This window comes from Gracilinanus agilis, chromosome 1, assembly GCF_016433145.1.
Source record: "Gracilinanus agilis isolate LMUSP501 chromosome 1, AgileGrace, whole genome shotgun sequence".
NCBI lineage: Eukaryota > Metazoa > Chordata > Mammalia > Didelphimorphia > Didelphidae > Gracilinanus > Gracilinanus agilis.
The window spans coordinates 555470579-555491976 of NC_058130.1; the positions used below are offsets into that span (position 1 = coordinate 555470579).

Sequence of the window (21398 nt, forward strand, 5' to 3'; positions counted from 1 at the left end):
AACATTCTAAGATGAAATTATAAATATATATGTATGTGTACTTATATACATGTAAAATGCTTCAGAGAATAAAGTATTATAATTCAAGATGATTTTTAGACTTTAGAATTAATTTATGACTTATAAATTAATTCATGCCTTATTTTAGTCACCTGTGACACTTTCAAAATTCTACAGTTATTATTAAAGTCTTTGAGGTAAAAAGTATTCTCTTCATATATAAGAAAATATTGTTGAAACTATCTTTTCATTAAAGAGAAATGTTATTTAAATTATGTATTTTTAGTTTAGAAAAACTTTTTCCAAAACAGTGTTTATTCTTCCCTGACTTTGACTTTTATATATTCATCAATTATGTTGATGAATTCTCTTATTAGCATAAAACTGAAGTTCACAAAGTTTGCTTATATCTCATAGTGACTCTCTAAAGATGTAGCATTTGAAGTCTGTGATTTGGATAGTGTTCATTTTTAATTGATTAATATATTCTACCTTAATTTTTGGTTAATCAAAAATCCTCAAGAAATTAAGCAAAAAGATCAGTAAATATATCACACAAAAGTATTAGAGGTTTTTTTTAAGAGTGTGAAAGTGGATAGAGTACCAGGTCTAGATTTGGGAAGATCTAGTTCAAATGTGACCTCAGATATTTCTTAACTGTGTGATCCTAGGCAAATCACTTAACCTTGATTACTTGGGCTTATGCTTTTCTGTCTTAGAACTGATAGTAAGAAAGAAGGTAAGGTGTAAGATATTTTGCTTTGTTTTTAAAAGTGGTGGAAGTACACCGTTTCATTATTTAATTTATTTGAGGCCGTTCTAGAACTGACTTGATCTGTTCTAAATATAGATTATGTTAATTAGACACTAAATGTTAGTTTTAATGCTGCTAGCTTTTGAATATATTAAAGTCTAAGAGCATTATCCTCCTTTAGTGTTACTTCACATCATTCATGTCACAGATAGACTTCAAATGCTACATCTTTAGAGAGTCACTGTGAGATATAAGCAAACTTTGAGAACTTCAGTTTTCTGCTAATAAGAGAATTTAAGAAATATAACATTCGAAGCTATTCTTTTGATTAATAAAATTAGTATGAACTTAACATTATTAAGTAACTTTGATCCAAATAAGCATCATATACTTATGCACTTCTCTGAAATTTGTGCAGAAGCACAAGCACATCTTCTAGCTAATACACAAAATCCAGCTCATTGATGCATAGTATGCCTAAATGGGAGGTGCTTTTTATTAAAAACAGGATTTATTTTGCTATTTAACTTATTCTGTTCCCTCACATTCTTTTTTCTTCACTTCTCACTCACCTCACTCCCTGTAAATAAATGACTCTCCAATTAAATAATAATAATTCACACATATAGGTTAAATGAAAGTAATATCTTACTACTTTGCATCCCACTTACTGCCTTATTCATGTAAATTCTTACCCACAGTTACTCTGTATTCATAGATACATGGTAATTAGATCATGTTAGTTAGTAAGATTCATAGAAGTGGTCTTTTTAGTGGAAGGTATCACCAATTCTGCCTGATAATCATTAATAAAATAGAGGTTTCATTGGCTTTAGGCAGTAACTAGTGTTCGTAATTTCTCTCTTTTTTTTTTTAATGGTGTATGATGTCAAAAATTTTAGCCACAAGGGAATCTACATACCTTTCCATTTCTTTGACTTAATAATTTGGTATACCTCATTCATCAGCAAAGCAAGAATGAATTATTGCAAGAGGAATTACATTTTGCCACTTGGGCTCTTTTCACTTGATTTACCAAAGAAATTTTGTGTCACATTGGACAAATTGGGCATTTATAGATTCTCCTTCAAATCTTGTTTTAAAAAAAAAACTGAAAAGTGAATTCAGTTGAAAAAATTATGGAACCATGTTCTAAACTTCTTAAAAAAGATGTTGACCTAAATTAATTTAGCCTGCTAAATATTAAAACTTCAAAATATATTTATACCACATCACACACACATAAATGCAGCATATTGAAGCATCATTCTCACAAAATGTTAATATATCCATTATGTTACATATTATCAAGACTTGAAAATAATTTCCTTTCATACATTTTAATTTCCATTTGGTTAATATATTCTGCCTGAATTTTACAAAAATGATTAGATGAGATTCAAAAGTAAAAGAGGTTTGTTTAGGTTTTCATTGCTGTCAAAAAAAAACAAAATTAAATTCCTACCTTTAATATACAAGTAATCTTTTTTAGCTACTTTTCCATCACACACATATTCATCCATGGTATCTTTTATGTAGGTTTTTATGTATGACATTTAAAGATATTTGGAATTCTGATTTACATTTAAGTTACTTTTTTAAAAAGCTGTTTAAGAAAACTTATAGTAATGGAGAATAAGGATAACATAAATCACTGAAATTAAATCATAACCCTTATTTTAAAAGGTAGTTTCAAATTCTTCCTTCATCAAAACCTTACCTCAAGAAAAAAGTTTCAATTTTATCTCATTTTATTTTTCTTATGAGCATTTATAAATAGTTTGGGTTTTTTTTTATGAACCCCAAAATGGAACCTAGGAAGAAAAATAATGAATCATTTGAGCAGCCCTAAACTGGAATCTTATGTTTGTATCCCAGTTACATAGGATAGTTTCTTGAATGTGGTAGTCATCTAAATGTTGTTGCATCAAAATTCGAAACAATCTCAAAATTAATTGAGTGTTAGTTGCATTTTCTTTTATCAGACAAAAATATACTAGATATGTTGGTAGGACAAATTTGGTGTCTGATGTCAATGTGTTAATTGTAAGCAGAAGACATTATCATAGAATTTCTTAAAGTAGCTTTTGAGACAAAGGAAACATCAAAAACACAAGAAAAATACTGTGTGTTCACATGTATTTATGTATATGTAGACTTATTTATAGTGTGTTTTTGAATAGTGGTATTAAATTCAAATAGAAACAGAGCCACTAATCCATACAATTAGGATCCCTGAAGGCCAAATTTTGACAACTCTTAAATGTTTAATATTATCTATGTCTTATTGTATTTTTATTTTTTTATCTATTTCTCAATATATTTTAATCTGGTTCAGGCTGCATCTGGGAGTGTTGAGGACCATGTTTGACCCCTCTGTTCTTGAGCAGCCAAATATCAGCATTTTTGATCACCATTGAAAAGTTTAGTCTTGAGAATCTTAAGATTCACTTGTTAATAATGATTATTTTTAAAATTCCACTGTATTTCACCAAATTGATTTAATTCATTGAACTTTAATAGAGTACCAGGATATAACCCACATAAATTAACATTATTTCTATATATTACCAACAAAACCCAACAAGAAGAGGTAGAAAGTGAAATTCCATTTAAAATTAACTGCAGACACTATAAAATACTTAGAAATCTACCTGCCAAGACAAACCAGGAACTAAACGAACAATTACAAAACACTTTTCACACAAAGACAGTTCTAAATAATTGGAGAAATATTAATTATTCATAGAAGACCAATTTTATGATATAAAAATGACATTTTTACTTAAATTAATTTACTTATTCAGTTCCATATCAATCAAACTACCAAAAAATTATTTTATAGAACTAAAAAAATAAGAAAATTAGTTTGGAAGAATATTTGGTCAAGAATATCAAGGGAATCAATGAAGAATAATTTGAAAGAAGGCAACTTAGCAGTACCAGATTTTTAACTCTGTTTCAAAGCAATTTTTGTATAGAGAGAGGGGGTCATATAGTTTTTTCAAGCTTTGGCTGAGTTCTAAAGCAGTTAGGGGTTTGGAATCTTGAGGGAGAGACAGTTGGTTAGGGTCTCCCGTGGAGGGAGGTTGTCTAACCAGCCAAGCTGCTTCCTTACCTATCTGTAGTATTGAAATTTAGCCTAGCTTTGAAATATTTATTTAAGAAACTGTTATTTTGGATAAACCCTTTATATCTTCCTTCCCAATATTATTTCCTTCCCAATATTATTTCCTACCTTCCCTCCTTTACCTTATATGTTTGTGGAGTTAATAAGGAGAGTAATTAGAGAGGAGTTCAAATCTGTGAAAGGTTCATTGTTATTTGACAGTATTAGATATAAAGAAACTAGTCAGTCATCATTTATTCCCTTTAGATATCAAGAGCATTTTGTAAGCTGAGTTAAAGGCTGGTCCTTCATCTCTGCCTCCCTTCCCCACCTGAAGTTCCTAAGACAACTGTTAGGGCTTTCCTCAATCCACTTTCCTGACAAATCATCCTTTAAAGATAATAAACCCTTTTGTGTTTCAACAGACCTATTAGTATAATTTGTCTGTTAGTTATTAAGAGAGGGAAGAAGAGGGAAAGAACCAACATACTCTGGGCTTGAAGGGAAGCCGGGGTATCCATCTTGAAGGAAGGTGTAACTTCAAAACAAGTCCTTTCCTGTGAAATTAACTAAACCCACTTTGTTAATTTCAGTTTAGTCTATTTCTCTCAGCCTGTGTTTGAGTCTAAGTCCCAGTCTGTAAAGCCTGCTGTTTTGTCTGTTTAGTTTAATTTCTCCTCTCCCTGAAGATCTCTGTTTCCCTTCTGTGTTATACTCCTGACTTCAGCCCTATTATATCCTGAATCTCCTTAATCCCAGTCTACCTGTAACCTAGATTATCCACTTAGCAAGTCTCTGACAACCTCCTTTCAAACTCCCTTATCCCACACACCTTTCCTCAGATTATCCCCATTACAAATAACTATCAAAAACAGTTTGGTACTGGCAAAGAAGTCAAATGGTTTATCAGTGGAAGAGATTAGGTAACAATATAACTCAGTAATATAAAATTAGCATACCTAGCTCTTCACTAGTGCTGATAAGGTATTCCCTCTTCATTTTTTTTTAAATCCTTACCCTTCCATCTTAGAATCAATACTAGGTATTAGTTCCAAGGCAGAAGAGCAGTAAGGACTGACAAAGGGGTTTTAAGCCCAGAGTTACACAGCTAAATAGTGTCTGAGCTAGATTTGAACCCAGGAACTCCTGTCTCTTGTTATATTCAATAATCTGGGAAGAGATGGATGCCACCTTGACTGACAGGGATGGCAGTTGAGAGACTCAGAATGTTCCCAGGTGCCGTGAGCCAGGGGCAAACATCAGTTAGCCCCACCCTATATTATATATAACTATATTATATATAACCTATATTATATATAATAAGATTATATATAACCCCACCCTCACAGCTACATTGAAGGAGGTCTCTGGACTCAGAGGCCGAGAACTGGAGATCTCAGATTTCTGCAAAAACCTCTGTGGTTCAATCTGGGCAGTGGGTGGCTGACTGAAGGGTGGTTGAAGGATGGCCAGGAGGTTGAAGAAGAAAAGGGTAAGAATAAGCCTGAATCTATTTCCTGGCTGGGCTGTGAGAGCTAGTGAATCATCAACACTATTGTTGAGAGAGCTGAGAGAATAAAGACCATCAATACAGCTGCAGCAAAAGCCTTCCCTGTTCTCTGGCTTGGCTGTGGCCAGGTCTGGCCAGAAATAGAGGGAGAGGTAAAATCTCAAGCCTTCACCAGATCAGTAGCCTCCAGTCCTGATTGTTAATTAGTCTAATAGATAATAGATCAATAGGGTTTCCAATCCCCAATCCTTGACCTTGTTATCCTTTCCCTATTTATAGATAAAAGAGTGTTCAATACCTTCCTGAATGATCTTTCTATCACGGCCCTTGGGAAGGGAGTCAAACATAGTCAGATCCTGAACATTATCCAAGGCTGATCAATAGCCCAATACCAATCTATCCAACCCCAGGTTGGGACTGGAAAGGTTACCCATCTATCTAACCTCTCAAGGGTCCTTACTTGGGCAGCTATTAAAGGAATTTCTAACAGGATATCAACCAAACCTGTTAGAGAGAAGGGGATCACTTACAGTGGCAGCCAGGGTGATAGGAGTAGGGGTTCCTCCAACCAACTGCAGCTGAGGAGATCATAGACAGATACACATCATCACCATCTATAATCTCTCTATACCCACATATTTCTTTAACACTCTAGACCTGACTCTTCAGCCACTAAGCCACCCAGCTGCCCCTTCCCTCTCCATTCTTAATTCTATACCATACAGGTTGTAAGTCTTTTAAAGGTCTTTCTTTACTGTCTTTATATTCAGAGTCCTAAGGCTCTGGTCTTCAATGCATCAACCAGGACACCATCAGCAAAAAAAATTTAAGAATTAACCCAATATATGTATATTGACTTATTTGTAAATTACATAATTATGCTAATAATTATGAACATTATAAAACAAAATTTGAAATTAAAAAGGAATGAGATAAAGATGAAATATTTTGTTAGTAATATCAATGGTACAAAACCTTTTTGTTTTCACCAAAAATATTCATAATTTTTGGTGAGTGATGTGATTAAATATTCACTATTTTTTAAAATATTGATTTGATACTTTGTCATAAAGCAATTCTAAGAACTGTCTCTATGTTCATTTTATATCAGTACTTGGTTTTCATGCTTCTCAAAGGCTAAAAAGATATTTCACAGGAATATGCAGTTTTTGATCAGGGTACCAGAGGTCCATCAACTTGTTTTATACACACGAGTGTGTATGTGTGTGCATATACACACATATATATGTACATGTATATATACATTTCACTAAGTTGTTTACTTTGTAATCTTGTCTTTTAAAAACATTATTCTGAGGAGAGGCCCATAAATTTTACCAGTCCAAAGAGGTCTGCTACACAAATAAGATTAAGAACCCTGCAATAATGCAAGGATCCAGAGCAAAGCTAAGGGACTTATGAGAAAGAAAACTAGCCACATTCAGAGGAAGAACTGTGGGAGGAGAAATACAGAAGAAAAACAATTGCTTGAACACATGGGCTGATGGGGATATTATTGGAGATGTAGACACTAAACGATAACTCTAGTCCAACTATCAATAATATGGAATTAGGTCTTGATCAGTTATACATGTAAAACCCAGTGGAGTTGGCTAAGGTGGAGTAGAGGAGTTTGAGGGAGAGGGAAAGAACATGAAATGTGACTATGGGAAAATATTAAAAAAAAAAACTCAAAAAAAAAAAAAGAACCCTGCAATAAAAGGAGTGCATCCCTGGGCTATGCTGACTAAATCCTTTTTTTATAGCTAGATATCAATATAATTGGTTTCCTTTGTTATCGCATGTAGTTTGTTTTTTTTAATTTTTAATTTATTTTATTACAAATGTTTACAAATTCAAACAAAACAAGCATTTCCGTATATAAAGAAAAAGAAAATATTATACAAATGAAATCACAGATTTCCTATATATTTAACTTACTTTTCTTTATTTCATAATAGATCTCATCCACTAATGTCCCAACCCTTCCCTGCTCTCCCCACATCACATAGGATACTGTCATGGAAGCCAACATGTTCATAGAAATTGTCTTTCCCATTTTAAGTTCACTTTCTGGAGGTAACTTCTTAGTTGATTCTCCCAGGATTAGTTCTGTGGTTATGTATAATGTTCTTCGAGATCTACTCATTTGACTGTTTATTATCTTTTTTTTTTTAAACCCTTACCTTCTGTCTTAGAATCAGTATTGGGTAAGGGCTAGGCAATGGGAGTTAAATGACTTGCCCAGGGTCACACAGCTGGGAAGTATCTGACGACAAATTTAAAACCAGGACCTACTGTCTCTGGGCCTGAGCCTCCTGACTGTTTATTATCTTATATAGTTTTTTCCAGACTTTTGAAAAATCAGTTTGTTCATCTTTTCTTATGGCACAGTCTTATTCTATCATAATCACATACCACAATTTATTTAGCTATTGCCCAGTCGGTTGGCATCCCCTCAATTTCCAATTCTTTATCATCACAAAGATAAATGGGACATATAGGTTCTTTTGCTCTTTCCCTAATCTCCTTGGGAAACAGACTCAGCAATTAGACCCATTGCTGAGTCTAAGAGTGTACACAGTTTTTATAACTCTCTCTGGGTGTAATTCCAAATTGCTCTCCAAAATGGTTGGATCAGTTTACAGCTCCACCAACAATGCTACATTAGTGTCCCTGTTTTTTGACATCCCCCTCCAACATTTGTCACTTTTCCCTTTTGCAATTTTAACCAAGCTGGTGGTTGTGAAGTGATATCTCAGAATTGTTTTGGTTTACATTTTTCTAAACAGTAGTGATTTGCCTTTGAACCAATATTTAGTATTGATTCTAAGAGAGTAGATACGGGTTTAAAAAGAAATGGAAGAAAGTAAATGTCCAGGAAAAGAGGATGGTAAATAATGTCAGATGCTGCAAGGGGGGTCGCTAAAGGATAAAGACTGAGAAAAGACCATCAGATTTGACAATTAAGATCTTTACTAATTTTGAAGACAGAAGATTTAGGTGAATAAGGAATCAAGGATTAAAAAAAGAGAACCTGGAAGGATAATATTATCCTCAACAAAAAGAAGGAAGTTAGGGAAAGGAGTGTACTTAGACAGAAAGATAATTTTATGAGATCTGTAATACAGATCCTAAACCATCTATTTCTACTTAACAAAAAAAAGAGGAGGGGGCAAGGAGGGAAGGACCTTTAAAAATTACAGCCACTAGGGGCAGCTGGATAGCTCAGTGGATTGACAGCCTGGCCTAGAGATGGGAGGTCCTAGGTTCAAATCTGGCCTCAGACACTTCCCAGTTGTGTGACCCTGGGCAAGTCACTTGACCCCCCCATTGCCCACCCTTACCACTCTTCCACCTAGGAGCCAATACATAGAAGAAGTTAAGGGTTTAAAAATGTGAAAAAAAAATTACAGCCACTGTCCCAAGTTTAGAGTCAATTCCAGCCAGACACAACAGGTGATCTGAAAAGGAAGAGTATTGTGGAGGTTGAGGGGTAGGGAAAATTGTGTAGAGCATTTTTTTAAAGATTTCCTTCAGGTAACCCAGGTTGGGATTCTTCCTATATTGCCTTGGACCAAAAAAGAGAGTCTGGAAGTTGGCATAGCAACAAGATGGCCAGCTGGGAAAAAAGATCCTAGTAGTGAAGCATAATACAAAGAGAGAATATTTACATATACTGTATATCAAACATAGTCACTGTTTTTAACTGTTTTCTTTGTTATGAAGGAAGAGGATTCATTGGGGAAATGGGGAATGGAGCCATAACCAGAAATTACTTGTAATATAAAAACAAAAGATATCAATTAAATTTACATTTTAAAAAGAAAGGAAGAAAAAGTAGAGGAATGATAGTAAGATTCCTAATTTTAGAAGAAGTGCTAGAATACCCCTGCCCTTTTAAACTAGGGATTCAGAACATTATTTTGCCTAATATCTCCTTTTATACCTTCTACCTGTCATCCATTTGAAGCCTCCACTCTAAATTTATGACAAGTTGGAGATGTGGTAGAGTCTCTGTAACATTAGTACCCTAATATAGAACAATGGTATTTTCCCCCTAAATATCTCCTCATTGGCAAAGCCAAAAAAATTGGTTTAAAAAAAGTTCCTTATGAACTGAGATGTTTATTCTTGCATTTGTGCATCTAAGTATGCATGTATGTGAACGAATAAATGTAAAAACCTATGACATATTAAGTACTGTGCTATCCCAACCCATAAGGAGATTATATTCTAATAGAGACAATACGTGTGGGAGAATGGTAGCCAAGAGAAAAGTCTTTTGGCCTAAGAAGTCATAGAGTATGTTTATACAGATATGTGCATTTTTGCAATTTCACATAACTTAATTTTTATATTCTTTGACATAGTAAAGAATTTAGCTAAATGGTTTATAGTAATCCTAAAAGTACTACTATGAGACCTAATTTTGGCTGAGAAATGAACCAGGGTTCTTAAAAGTTGTGCCACTGAAGTGCAGGTTTTGGAATTTTCTACATCCTAGGATTATAGCTTCTCCTGAAAGTATTTCTTAGACCTAGACAGGCTCCCAAAAGCTCCTTATTTTTCTCTTATTTGGATCCAAAGGACTAAACTCTCTGAGCACAGTTGTCTCATCTATAAATTGTGATAAATAAAATCTGTGATAAAATCACAGGCCTTTGAAGTATTTGAGTCCCCAGAAATAGATTTATTGTTACATGTACATGAACTAAAAGTTGGGGAATTGAAGAACAAAGTATGTATCTCAAAACACACATGGGTAGATGGATTTTATTTTGCTAATTTGCTAATAAAACCTTTGAGTTAAATTTCTTTTCATTTTATTGAATTTAATTTTTATAATTTTATTCATTTTAGTAAATTGATATTTATTTTTCTAATCAAAAATGTCTTCTATCTTTTAAGTTATTGGACTTTGAAAGACTCATAGTTTTAAGTATAATTTCTACATAAGTATTTTAAAACTTTTATCAATTTCTTTATGATAATACATGTGCTCTTTATTATAAACAATCATCAAGGGACTTTAAAAGAATTCCTACTAGACAATTCCATAACATGAACCCAGAAGATACCAAAGCTTCATTGCACTGCTGTTTTTATAATTCCTCAATTGCTTTTTTATTCAATTATTTTGAAATTTATTATTTACATACTATGTATTTTTCTGTCATCCTGATTTTTCTGAAAATTAGCATTTGGTGACTGACAGATTTTTTTTTCTTACTTTAGATTCTGAAGAGGCTCCATCTGTAAATCCTTCTAGTGTTGATGAAAATATTGATTCTGAAGCAGAGAAAGACTCACTAGTCAATGAAAGTAAACAGTTAATACCTAATAAAACCTCTCTTCCATCTGCTCTTGATGAATATGAGTTCAAAGATGATGATGAAGAAGAAATAAATAAAATGATTGATGACAGACACATTCTTAGGAAAGAACTACGAAAAGAAAATGAACCTGAAATAGAAAAGAATAATTTATTTGTGAAACAGGAAAAAGTCTATCCCAAACCATTTAAAAGTAAAAAACAGAAACCATCTAGAGTTCTTTATTCAAGTTCTGAAAGCTCAGATGAAGAGATTCTTCAGGACAAAAAAGTCATTTCTACTCCATGTTCTGTCCCTGAAACTTCAACTTCTGATTTAAGATCCAAAAAGGAATATTTAGTTTCAAATGAGCATAAACAGAAAGGGAAGGTTAAAAGAAAGTTAAAAAATCAGAACAAAAATAAAGAAAATCAAGAGTTGAAGCAAGAAAAAGAAGGGAAAGAAAATTCTAGAGTAACAAATTTGGTAGGTAATCCTGGATTAGATTCTCTAGACAAAACTAGAGAGGAAGAAAATTTTAGAAAGTCTTTTACCCCAAAAGATGATGCTTCATTACATTTATTTCATATGACAACTAGCAAATCTCCTAAACATCTCTGTGGACTAAGTGAAAAGCAATCAACACTACTAAAACAAGAAAATACCAAAACATGCTTATCCCCAGGTAGTTCTGAAATGTCTTTACAATCTGACCTCATTAGACATGAAAATAATACAGATTCAGAATTCCTCTTAGAAAATTCTAGTGGAAAATATTGCAAACATAAAGAAAAAAGTAAACACCATCAGAAAGATTTCCACTTAGAATTTGGTGAGAAATCTATTCCAAAAATTAAAGATGAAGATCATACTCTAACTTTTGATAATTCAGACTATACACTGAAAAAGACTGATAAAGAAGGCAAGACATTAAAAAAACATAAATTGAAACATAAAGACAGAGAAAAGGAAAAGCACAAAAAAGAGCCAGATGTTGAAAAAGAAAAATACAAAAATAAAGATGGTAATAAAGCAGTTCAGAGAAGTGTGGAATTTGATAGAGAATTTTGGAAAGAGAATTTTTTTAAAAGTGATGAAACTGAAGATATCTTTTTAAAAGTGGAACATGAATTCTTGCCATCTGAAAAAAAATCAAAGTTGGAAAAAAACACAAAAGATGACAAATCAAGCAAGGAAAAGCACATACCAAAAGAACGAAGCTTTAGAGAAGAACGAGAAAAGGGGAAAAAAGAAAATGAGAAGTCCTTTAAGGATGAAAAAATCAAAGATTTAAAAGAAGAAAGGGAGAGTATACTAATAGATAAGGAAACAGAATTACTTCCTTTGAGTATAAGTGTTAAAGAAGAATCAGTGGGGTTGCATTTGACCGAAAAAGAGACAGAAATTGACAAACAAGAAAAGAATATGAAAGAAAATAAGGACAGACCTGAGAAACGTCTTCAGATTAAAGAAAAAGACTTGGAAAAGAATGACAGAAAAAATACTGAAAAAGAAAAGAAGATGAAACATGATCATAAGCCAGAGAAAGACAAATTAGATTTGAATGAATGCATAGAAAAAACAAAAGAAAAAGACAGAATAAATTCCCAACAGGCAGAAAAATATCATAAAGAAAGTGAGAAGATAAAAAATATTACTACTGTTAAAAAAGCTGATGACAGAGAAAAAAGTAGAGATAAAATGGATAAAAAACATGACAAAGAAAAAACTGAAAAAGAGAGGCATCTAGGTGAAAGCAAAGAAAAACACTTCATAGAGAAAAAAGGTAAGCTATCAGATAAAGATAGTGAATATATTAAACTAGAAAAAGGCAAGACAAAAGAAAAAGAAAGGGAGGTTGAGAAAAGAGAAAAATGTAAAGATAAAGAAAGTTTAGCTTCATCTAAGCATGTACAGGAAGAGAGACGGTCAACTTCCACAGAAGGTAGTAAAACATTGCATGAAAAACTTTCATCCCTTAAAGAAAAAGCAAAAGATGAGCCTTTGAAAACTCCTGATGGAAAAGAAAAAGATAAAAAGGATAAAGATATAGACAGATATAAAGAACGAGATAAGCACAGAGATAAAACACAATTAAATAATTTACCCAAACACAAATCTGAAGTAGATAAGTCTAAACCTAAATCATCACTGACTCCAAAAGATACTAGACCAAAAGAAAAGAGGTTAGTGAATGATGATTTAATGCAAACAAGTTTTGAAAGAATGCTAAGCCTTAAAGACCTAGAAATAGAACAGTGGCATAAAAAACATAAAGAAAAAATTAAACAAAAAGAAAAGGAAAGGTTGAGGAATCGTTCCTGTTTAGAACTCAATAAAGTAAAAGATAAAGAAAAAACAAAAAATATGCTAGCAGAATCAAAAAATAAAGAACTAATTAGGTCAAAGAGTTCAGAGTTGTCTGATGTTTGCACTAAGGAGAAACATTTGAAAGATGCTACAAGTAACAGATCTCAATCTGTAGACATAAAGAATATAACAAATGTTGGAAAATCATCTTCAATTGTAGATAATAATTTAAGCAGATCTCCTCGATCAGAAAGTGAGAAAACAGGTCTCAGTTCTAGATCTGTATCAATGATTTCAGTTGCTAGCTCAGAAGATTCCTGCCATACTACAATGACAACTCCAAGGCCTGTAGTTGAATATGATTCTGACTTTATATTGGAAGGTTCTGATTCACAAATGTCCTTTTCACAGTCACCATTTTTGCCAGTTGCCAAATCTCCCGCCCTTCATGAAAGGGAGATGGACAGTCTAGCTGAATTACCTGATCGGATTAAATTACCATATGCAAACAGGCTTCCAGCATCCCATCTCAGGTCATCTTCTGTAGAAGATGTTAAACTTATTATTAGTGAGTGTAGACCTATTGTAGAAGTTCGAAGATGTAGCATTCCACCTATCATTTCAGAACATGCAAAACAATTTCAAACAACATCAGAAGAAAATAATCAAAGTAGTTTATTAGCTGTGCCAAGTCATATTTGCAGTTCCCCTAAACATGAAGTGTCTTCTTGTAATGTGCCTGAAAAGGACCTTTCAAAAGTGTCTAACTTACATTCCAGTTTTGCTACTTCTCCAGTTAGATCTTTCAACAGTAAACAGAGTTCATCAGATACCAATGTTACAAAAAGTACTGCTCAAATGAGCCCTGTAAGAGAAAGCCCTATGCACATAGAGCCATGCAATCTAAGTAATATGACTCAACAAAATAAATCTTGGGAGATATCTGTTGAAAGACTGGAATTATTAAGTACAAATGATGTTAATTGTTCAAGTTATAAAGTATCTGACCAAGAGCCAGTCATCCAAGGACTGTGTAATCCTGACAGCAGACTATTAAAAGAACAGAATACTTCTGATTTATTACCTCAACACCAAACTGAAATCCAAGGAAATTTAGGTGCTCAAGATTCAGCATCTTTTATGCCTTCTCAGCCACCTGGCTCTTTCCATGTCCAGTCATTCCCAGATGCTGAATGTATTCCTAAACATATGTCTTTGTCATATATTAATAATCAGGAGTCAACTTTACAACAGAAGACTCAAATCCAAACTAATCCTATTTTAGACATGGATAATAATTTTAAAAAAGACTTAGAAAATACTTTCTTCCCAACCGATGGTCAAAAGACAGATGCATTTGTCACAGTGTATGCTGAAAGGACCAGTCAGGACACATCACCAAATTATGAAAGGACTAATGCCTTGCCCATAGTATCATCAGAAAAAGATTTTCTTGGAAATGATACCTGCTCACAAATAAATACACATCCTTATTCATTTAGCAAACTTACTTACAAAACCTCCCACAATCATGAAGTTGATAGCATGGCTGACACTCAGGTTCTTTCACATGAAAAAGAAAAACTTGAGAGTTTAGGTGTAATCAATTTAACTAATAAATCTGGTTTGGATCTCAGTGAAATAAATGCTGGGATATCAAAAGAAAACCTAAATGAGCAAGATGGTTCAAAAAATAATGAAAGCAGAAAGGGGTTTCTGTCCACAGAAGATGAGGAATCACAACAAAGCACTTTATCAAATCCAGAAAGTCACACACAACCATCTGGACAAGCAGAAATACATAAATGTACTCAGTTAGTTAAAGTAGAGGTAGAAGAAACTGCTGAAGATGATAAAACTTATCACCAGATACCTCAAAGGATAACTAGAAACAGAGCAAACATAATGGCAAGTCAGAGTAAACAAATCCCTATTACTTGTGTGCCATTGTCTGAAAAAGATAATGAATCTACGTCTCCTAGAGGAAGAATAAGGTTAACTGAGGAAGATGATGCACAAGTCCACCATCCACGGAAAAGGAAAATGTCACGTGTGCCACAGCCTGTGCAAGTGAATCCCTCTTTACTACAAGCAAAAGAGAAAACCCAACAGTCTCTGGCAGCTATTGTAGATTCTCTGAAGTTAGATGAGATTCAGCCATACAGTTCAGAAAGGGCAAATCCATATTTTGAATACTTGCACATAAGAAAAAAAATAGAAGAGAAACGCAAATTACTGTGTAGTGTTATTCCTCAAGCACCTCAGTATTATGATGAATATGTGACATTTAATGGATCATACCTCCTGGATGGAAACCCTTTAAGCAAGATTTGTATTCCTACTGTAAGTAACAGTTTTACTTGATACAATTTACTTTGAATATATCAAGTAATACTTAGATAAAATAAAAAAATATGTCCAGATTTCTATTTCATAAAAGAAAAAAAAATTTCTCCTTAAGGAGTGTCTTCTAGATTGTAGATATCTAATATGGGTTTTTACTGTGAGTGAATGAACCACTGGTAGAATTAAGTAAGTTAAATGCAACTTTTCTAGTCACTCTTGAATTTTGCAGGTGCTTCTAACAGCATTAGTCAAAATAGAAAGCTTAAAAAAGAAAAGTTGAGTGGGCAGCTAGGTGGCTCAGTGAATCTCAGTGGCCTGGAGATGGGAGGTCCTAGATTCAGATCTGGTCTCAGGCACTTCCTAGCTGTGTGACTCTGGGCAAGTCTCTTACCTAGTTGTTACCACTTTTCTGCCTTAGAATTTGATTCTAAAAGAGAAAGTAAGGTTTTGTGAAAGAAAGAAAATTTGGTTTCATTCACAGGAGATTATATATGCAAACTTTTGGAGAAAACAAGTAATTTTGAAGTCTTGTTCCTGGGGTCTATAAAAAAGAAAAATAAGGAAGGAAGAAAAGGTTTAAGTATTATCTTGTAGTAATCTATCTTTATGATATTAATTAAAATTCCTGAGGCTTCCTAGGAAACTCTAAATGCAAGTTGAGATTGTTGTCGTTTATATAATCATAGGGGAAACAAATGAAATAGTAATAGTAATAATTTTATGAAGATCCTCAAAAACGAAAAAGTAATTCTTTTTGCTTCATTTCTAGAGTCCTCTTCTCTTTAAATAGAGAAATTTTTACCTGAAATAATTATGTAGTCTTATAGGTTGGAAGTGTAAGGACGTTTTAAAGGTAAATACATCAATAATTATAGATGAAAGTTTCACATAGATTCTCTATGCTAAAACAGACCTGAATAGTATTTTAATATTGCTGCTCTGTGGCGCCATCTGCTGTTTATTTGATATATTTTAAATGGTCTTCCATTTAGTTAACAGTACCATCTTTCTCATCAGAGCCTGTCTATAATTTTGAGGTTTTTATTTAGCCTTTTGATTACCATAATAATCTTGTTCAAAGTAAGCTTCCTAGGACTGAACTTTTAGAAACTGAAGCCATTTAGATGTTCCTCCAATTTTCCCTCATCCTTTTTAAAACAATAGGAAGATCTCACATACATACACACAAACACGTCTGTCATACATACAGCACGCTGGTAGGTCCTGGGGAGATTTATAATTTAGATTGGCAGTAACGATAGCTGGCATTTATATAGAGATTTCAGATTTTCAAAGCACTTAATTTTGAGGTAAGATCCCTCTGAGCAACATCGTTCCTCAGTAACATCACTAATACATTGTAACTAAATCTACAAAAAAAAAAAAAAAACACATGAAATTGCTATTACATCACACATTTATACCATTTTCCCTTTGGAAGAAGTTGTAGAACCAATAATCTACTTTTAGCAAGATATACTCAGTACACTTATTACAATAGTATTCTGATAAAAGTTTGACTTGAGTCATTCATTATCCGCTTTTTTATGTTACAGTGCTATTATATCCAAAAATAATGTATATTTTTTAAAGTTATTTTGGTAGTTCACTTATATACAAAACATGAGGTATACTGTATGCTCTTCTCTTTTTTCTGAATTAGATTTTCTAGACCCTAGGCTATCAGAAATTATTTTTGATCTGAGATCCTGAATTTCATCTCAGCTTAGATCTTTGATACCTGCCCTCCCTCCAATACTTTAGCTTACTCTTTTTTCTGCAAGAGCACTTATTGTAACTTCAGTGTGAATCTAACTTATGGGTCCACCTCAAAAATTGCTAGAGACACTAAACCAAAAACATTAAATGATTTGTAGAAGTACTGACTTTTACAGCTGGAAGAGACTTTAGAATACACCTATAAACAGGAAAGTAGATCCCAAAGTAGTAAAAAACAAGACTGGAACTTAAGGCTCCTTTCACAATTTTGTTTTGTCTTTACTACCTAACATTTTGTTAGACTACCAAGATACAAAATGGGAAAACAAAGTTAATTTTTGTATAATAAACAATGTAATCTAATAATAGCTAGTGTATATGTAACACTTTAAAGTGTGCAAAGAATTACCAAAATTAACTCATTTTTTTCCTCAACAACCATGAGCAACAGGTGCTATTTATCCCCATTTTACAGATGAGGAAACTGAGGCTTACATGAGGCTGGATTTGAACTGAAATTTCCAGGCACCAAGTCTAGCATTTTATCCCCTATACTACTAGGTGCCTCTAAAGATGATTCTTGTTGAATCATAAAATTTTAGCTTGGACAGGTATTTGAGATCTAATCTCTTCATTTTATATATGAAGAAAGTGAAACACAGAATGACTAGTGACTTGCCTAAAATAACATAGCTAGCTAGTAGTAAACCCTGAGGTCTTTTGACCTTACTGATCTTTCTGCCTCTAAAGCTATATAATTGAAATTCTTTTTTAATCCAAGTATTAGGGTTTTTTTTAAATTGGATATCTTGGTGATTACTAAATTATTTTTATAATTAACATCCTTTCATTATCTGGTTTAGTTAAATAGGTACTGACCTATCTACTATGTGAAATATATTTTGTTTGTTTATTTTAAATTCATACTGAAAATTTCATAATAACTATTAGACTTGCTGGAAACAACCTATATTATCAGAAAACTAAGAAACTATCTCAGAAATCATAGAATATCAAAATTGAAAGGACTCTCAGAAGTCATCTAATCTAACATACCTGAAAATGTATATTATTATATGTATACCTTTCTATCATCCCTTGCAAATGGTTATATAACCTCTTATTGAAGAACTCTTATGATAGAGAAATCACTTTCTCCTAAGACATACAATTCTGTTTGAGGAAAATTGTCATTATGTGAGACCAAAATCTGTGTTTCTGCATTTCTACTCATGTTCTTAGTTCTTCCCTCAAGTGCTAAGCAAAACAATTGTGATTTTCTCACTGGCATGGAAGCCCTTCAACCACTCAGAAACAGCTATTATACTCTCCCCATTCTAAATTTTTTTTATTCTCCATGCTAGTTCCTTAAATAGATCCTTCTATGGTATGGATTTAAATCTCTCCCCATCTTGATTGCTTTTCTCTAGATAATTTCTAGATAATCAGAGTCCTCTCAACTGCAGCACTTAGAGTCAAACAATACTCCAGATGTAATATAGGGCAGAGTGTACAGCAGGACCAGTTCCTCCTTTGTGCTGGATACAATGCCTTTATGTATTCTAAGGAAAAGTTTCATCCATTTTCTCCTCTTTTCATGGAATACCATAAGAAGATGATAGGAAATTCCCAACACAGTATTACATCTTTTTCTATTGATTTCACTGTTGTGTCACCTCAACTCCAACCCTGACCAACTTGCTTACATTCATCTATATCTTTTTACAATCAATATTAGTCAGTTGTTCTCTATTTTATATACATAAATGTATGTATGAATCTTTTGACATCTCTTCTTTTTCTTCGTGATTTGTATTTGTGTTGCTATGATTCCTTATCATTATTTTGGTTAAATTTTCTCACATTCATGGAGAAATATATCTTCTCTATATATAATAGCACATACCACATGCAAGTATTCTACCTCTCCTTTTCCTAATCTGTTCTCTATTCGTATGGTAAACCTTTCCTAGACAAATTTTAGCCATAAGGCACATCCCACAAAGTTTCAGTGGTCCTCTAATGCCCTTGATGTTTCTTTTTAGCTCATTAACCATTTCAATATGTGTTTGTGTTTGAGAGAGAGAGAGAGAGAAAGAGAACGGTAGAGAGGGAAGAAGGGAGACAGAGATAGAGATATGCCTGAAGGGAAAATAGCAACTATTCCTGAGGTTAAGATGACTGAAGTTGTTCATCCTTGAATACATATGTGTGTGTGTTGTTTTATCAATATATGAATAAGTTGAGTTAGCCTCAGTCTCCAAGATCTGTAGTTTTCCAACCAATGTTTAGAATCCTGGAATGGAAAAGAATATAGAATATAACTGAAGTATCAAGAACAAAAAGATTGGTGGGAATAAAAATTCAAGAAAGAAAAATGATGAGACATAGAAAGTTATAGAATAAAGAACTTTGAAAAAATAGTTGAGCCATATGCAATATTCAAAATTAAGACACAATTACAGTAACATCATTTGTATAGTAGTTTACAAAGCATTTTCACATACATTATTTCACTTGATCTTCACAACCAGACATCTTATGAGGGAAGCAGATTTTACAGATCAGGAAACATGAGACTCGGAACAATTTAGTAACTCTATCCAAGGTTATATGACTAGTAAGTGGCTGAGCCTGGGACTAGAATCTAGTTCTAGTTCTAATTCTTTCTCTGCCTAATCACTCTAACCATTAACATAAATATATCACATGACTTTTCATTTCATCAATTTTGTAATATTCAAAAGGATGACAGAGTTGTTGTCTTGAAAGGACAACATTACATTCAAATCAGAAAATATTTACTAAATTCCTGCTTATCTGCCAAGCACTCTTCTGATGAGACCAAAAAAGTAATAATAATAAATATATATATATATATACACATATATATGTGTGTGTGTGTGTGTGTCTCTGCTGCAGTGTCAAGGAATTGTCAAGCTATACATTCAGAATGATTATAAGGTATAATATGTGTATCCAGAATTCCAAATGGCCTGGTAAGATATATCTTAGGGGTCCTATCCCTAATGGTAATGAAATGTGAATCTTTAGGAGTACCTAATTTTGTAATTGACAAAGATTTGTAAAGCACCTGTTGAGAGAAGGGAAGGCAGTGTTGGAATACAAAGACAAAATGATAGTCTTTTGGTTTAAGGAATATACTTCCATCTTGAGGGATAGGTGAATATGCCTTTAAGTAAAGGCAGAGTAATTGGAGAAGGAAAGAAGCATGAAACAATTGAATCAGAAAAGATGTCAAATAGGAGGTGCCCCCTGAGCTGAGTTTTGAAAGTAAGATAAGTATTCTAAGTTGACAGAGATGGGAAGGGAAAGTGCATTCCAGTTTGGTCAGAAGGTAGAGTACATGAAGTGGGGAAATCCCAAAGCATGTGGGACTCTCTCAACAGGATTTTGGGACTAAAAGTCAATCAAAAGTCTATCTTACTCCCTCAGGTGAAAAACCAAATTCTCCTGGAAAAAAATTACTCCAGTAGATCCCTTTATCATATAGGATAATCCAAGTGGAGGTCTGGATCTTTTCTTCACTGGATCTCTATAGCAAAGTGTGACAATCAAGATGGGGTACCCTAACAATGGATGCCCATAAATACATAGAGCAATCCAGTTGGGAATCTCTCTCTCTCTTCTCTCTCTCTCTCTCTCTCTCTCTCTCTCTCTCTCTCTCTCTCTCTCTCTCTCTCTCTCTCTCACAAAGCTGGCGGGGAAGGATTTCTTTTCTAGTCAAAAGGCTGGAATACTGGATCATTTTGCCTAGGGGGTTAAAAAATCTCTCCTGTACTTAACATGTCATATCCTGTTATCACAAATAGGAAAGGAAACTTCATGAGCACAAGTTTACACACACCTTTATTCCTCCCATTCCCTTCCCATACCCCCTCTTCTGGCAACCATGTAGGTCTGCTCTGCTATATTTTATTCTTATGCAAGCATAAAAGGAGGTCTCAGAAAAGAAAAAGAAGAACATAATCTGATCAGGTTTAGAAACTATAGAAAAGAGGATTCCTCATCTGAAAGGAATCTGATCTCTTCAGCCCCAGCTAACAAAGCATCTTAAACTGCCTATGTCTTTTGTCAGCAAGGCCCCAGGAGGCATGCCTACAACCTTTAATCGATTAGATATTTCAAACCAGTCACTCCCCTAAATAGCTTCTCCTTGGACTTTGAAAAATAAAGCCATTCATTAAAAATAAATGTCTTGGGGGCAGCTGGGTAGCTCAGTGGAGTGAGAGTCAGGCCTAGAGACAGGAGGTCCTAGGTTCAAACCCGGCCTCAGCCACTTCCCAGCTGTGTGACCCTGGGCAAGTCACTTGA

The 21398-nt window shown here is 33.5% G+C and overlaps 1 protein-coding gene across 1 annotated transcript in view; it reads left to right on the top strand.

Annotated features, from left to right (window-relative positions):
- ANKRD12 (ankyrin repeat domain 12) overlaps window positions 1-21398 on the top strand; it is a 225126-nt gene that overhangs the window by 185745 nt on the left and 17983 nt on the right. Inside the window, exon 10 of the mRNA XM_044683126.1 lies at window positions 10612-15356. Within this exon, the coding sequence (XP_044539061.1) occupies window positions 10612-15356 (4745 nt within the window). The remainder of the gene's footprint in view (window positions 1-10611; window positions 15357-21398) is intronic.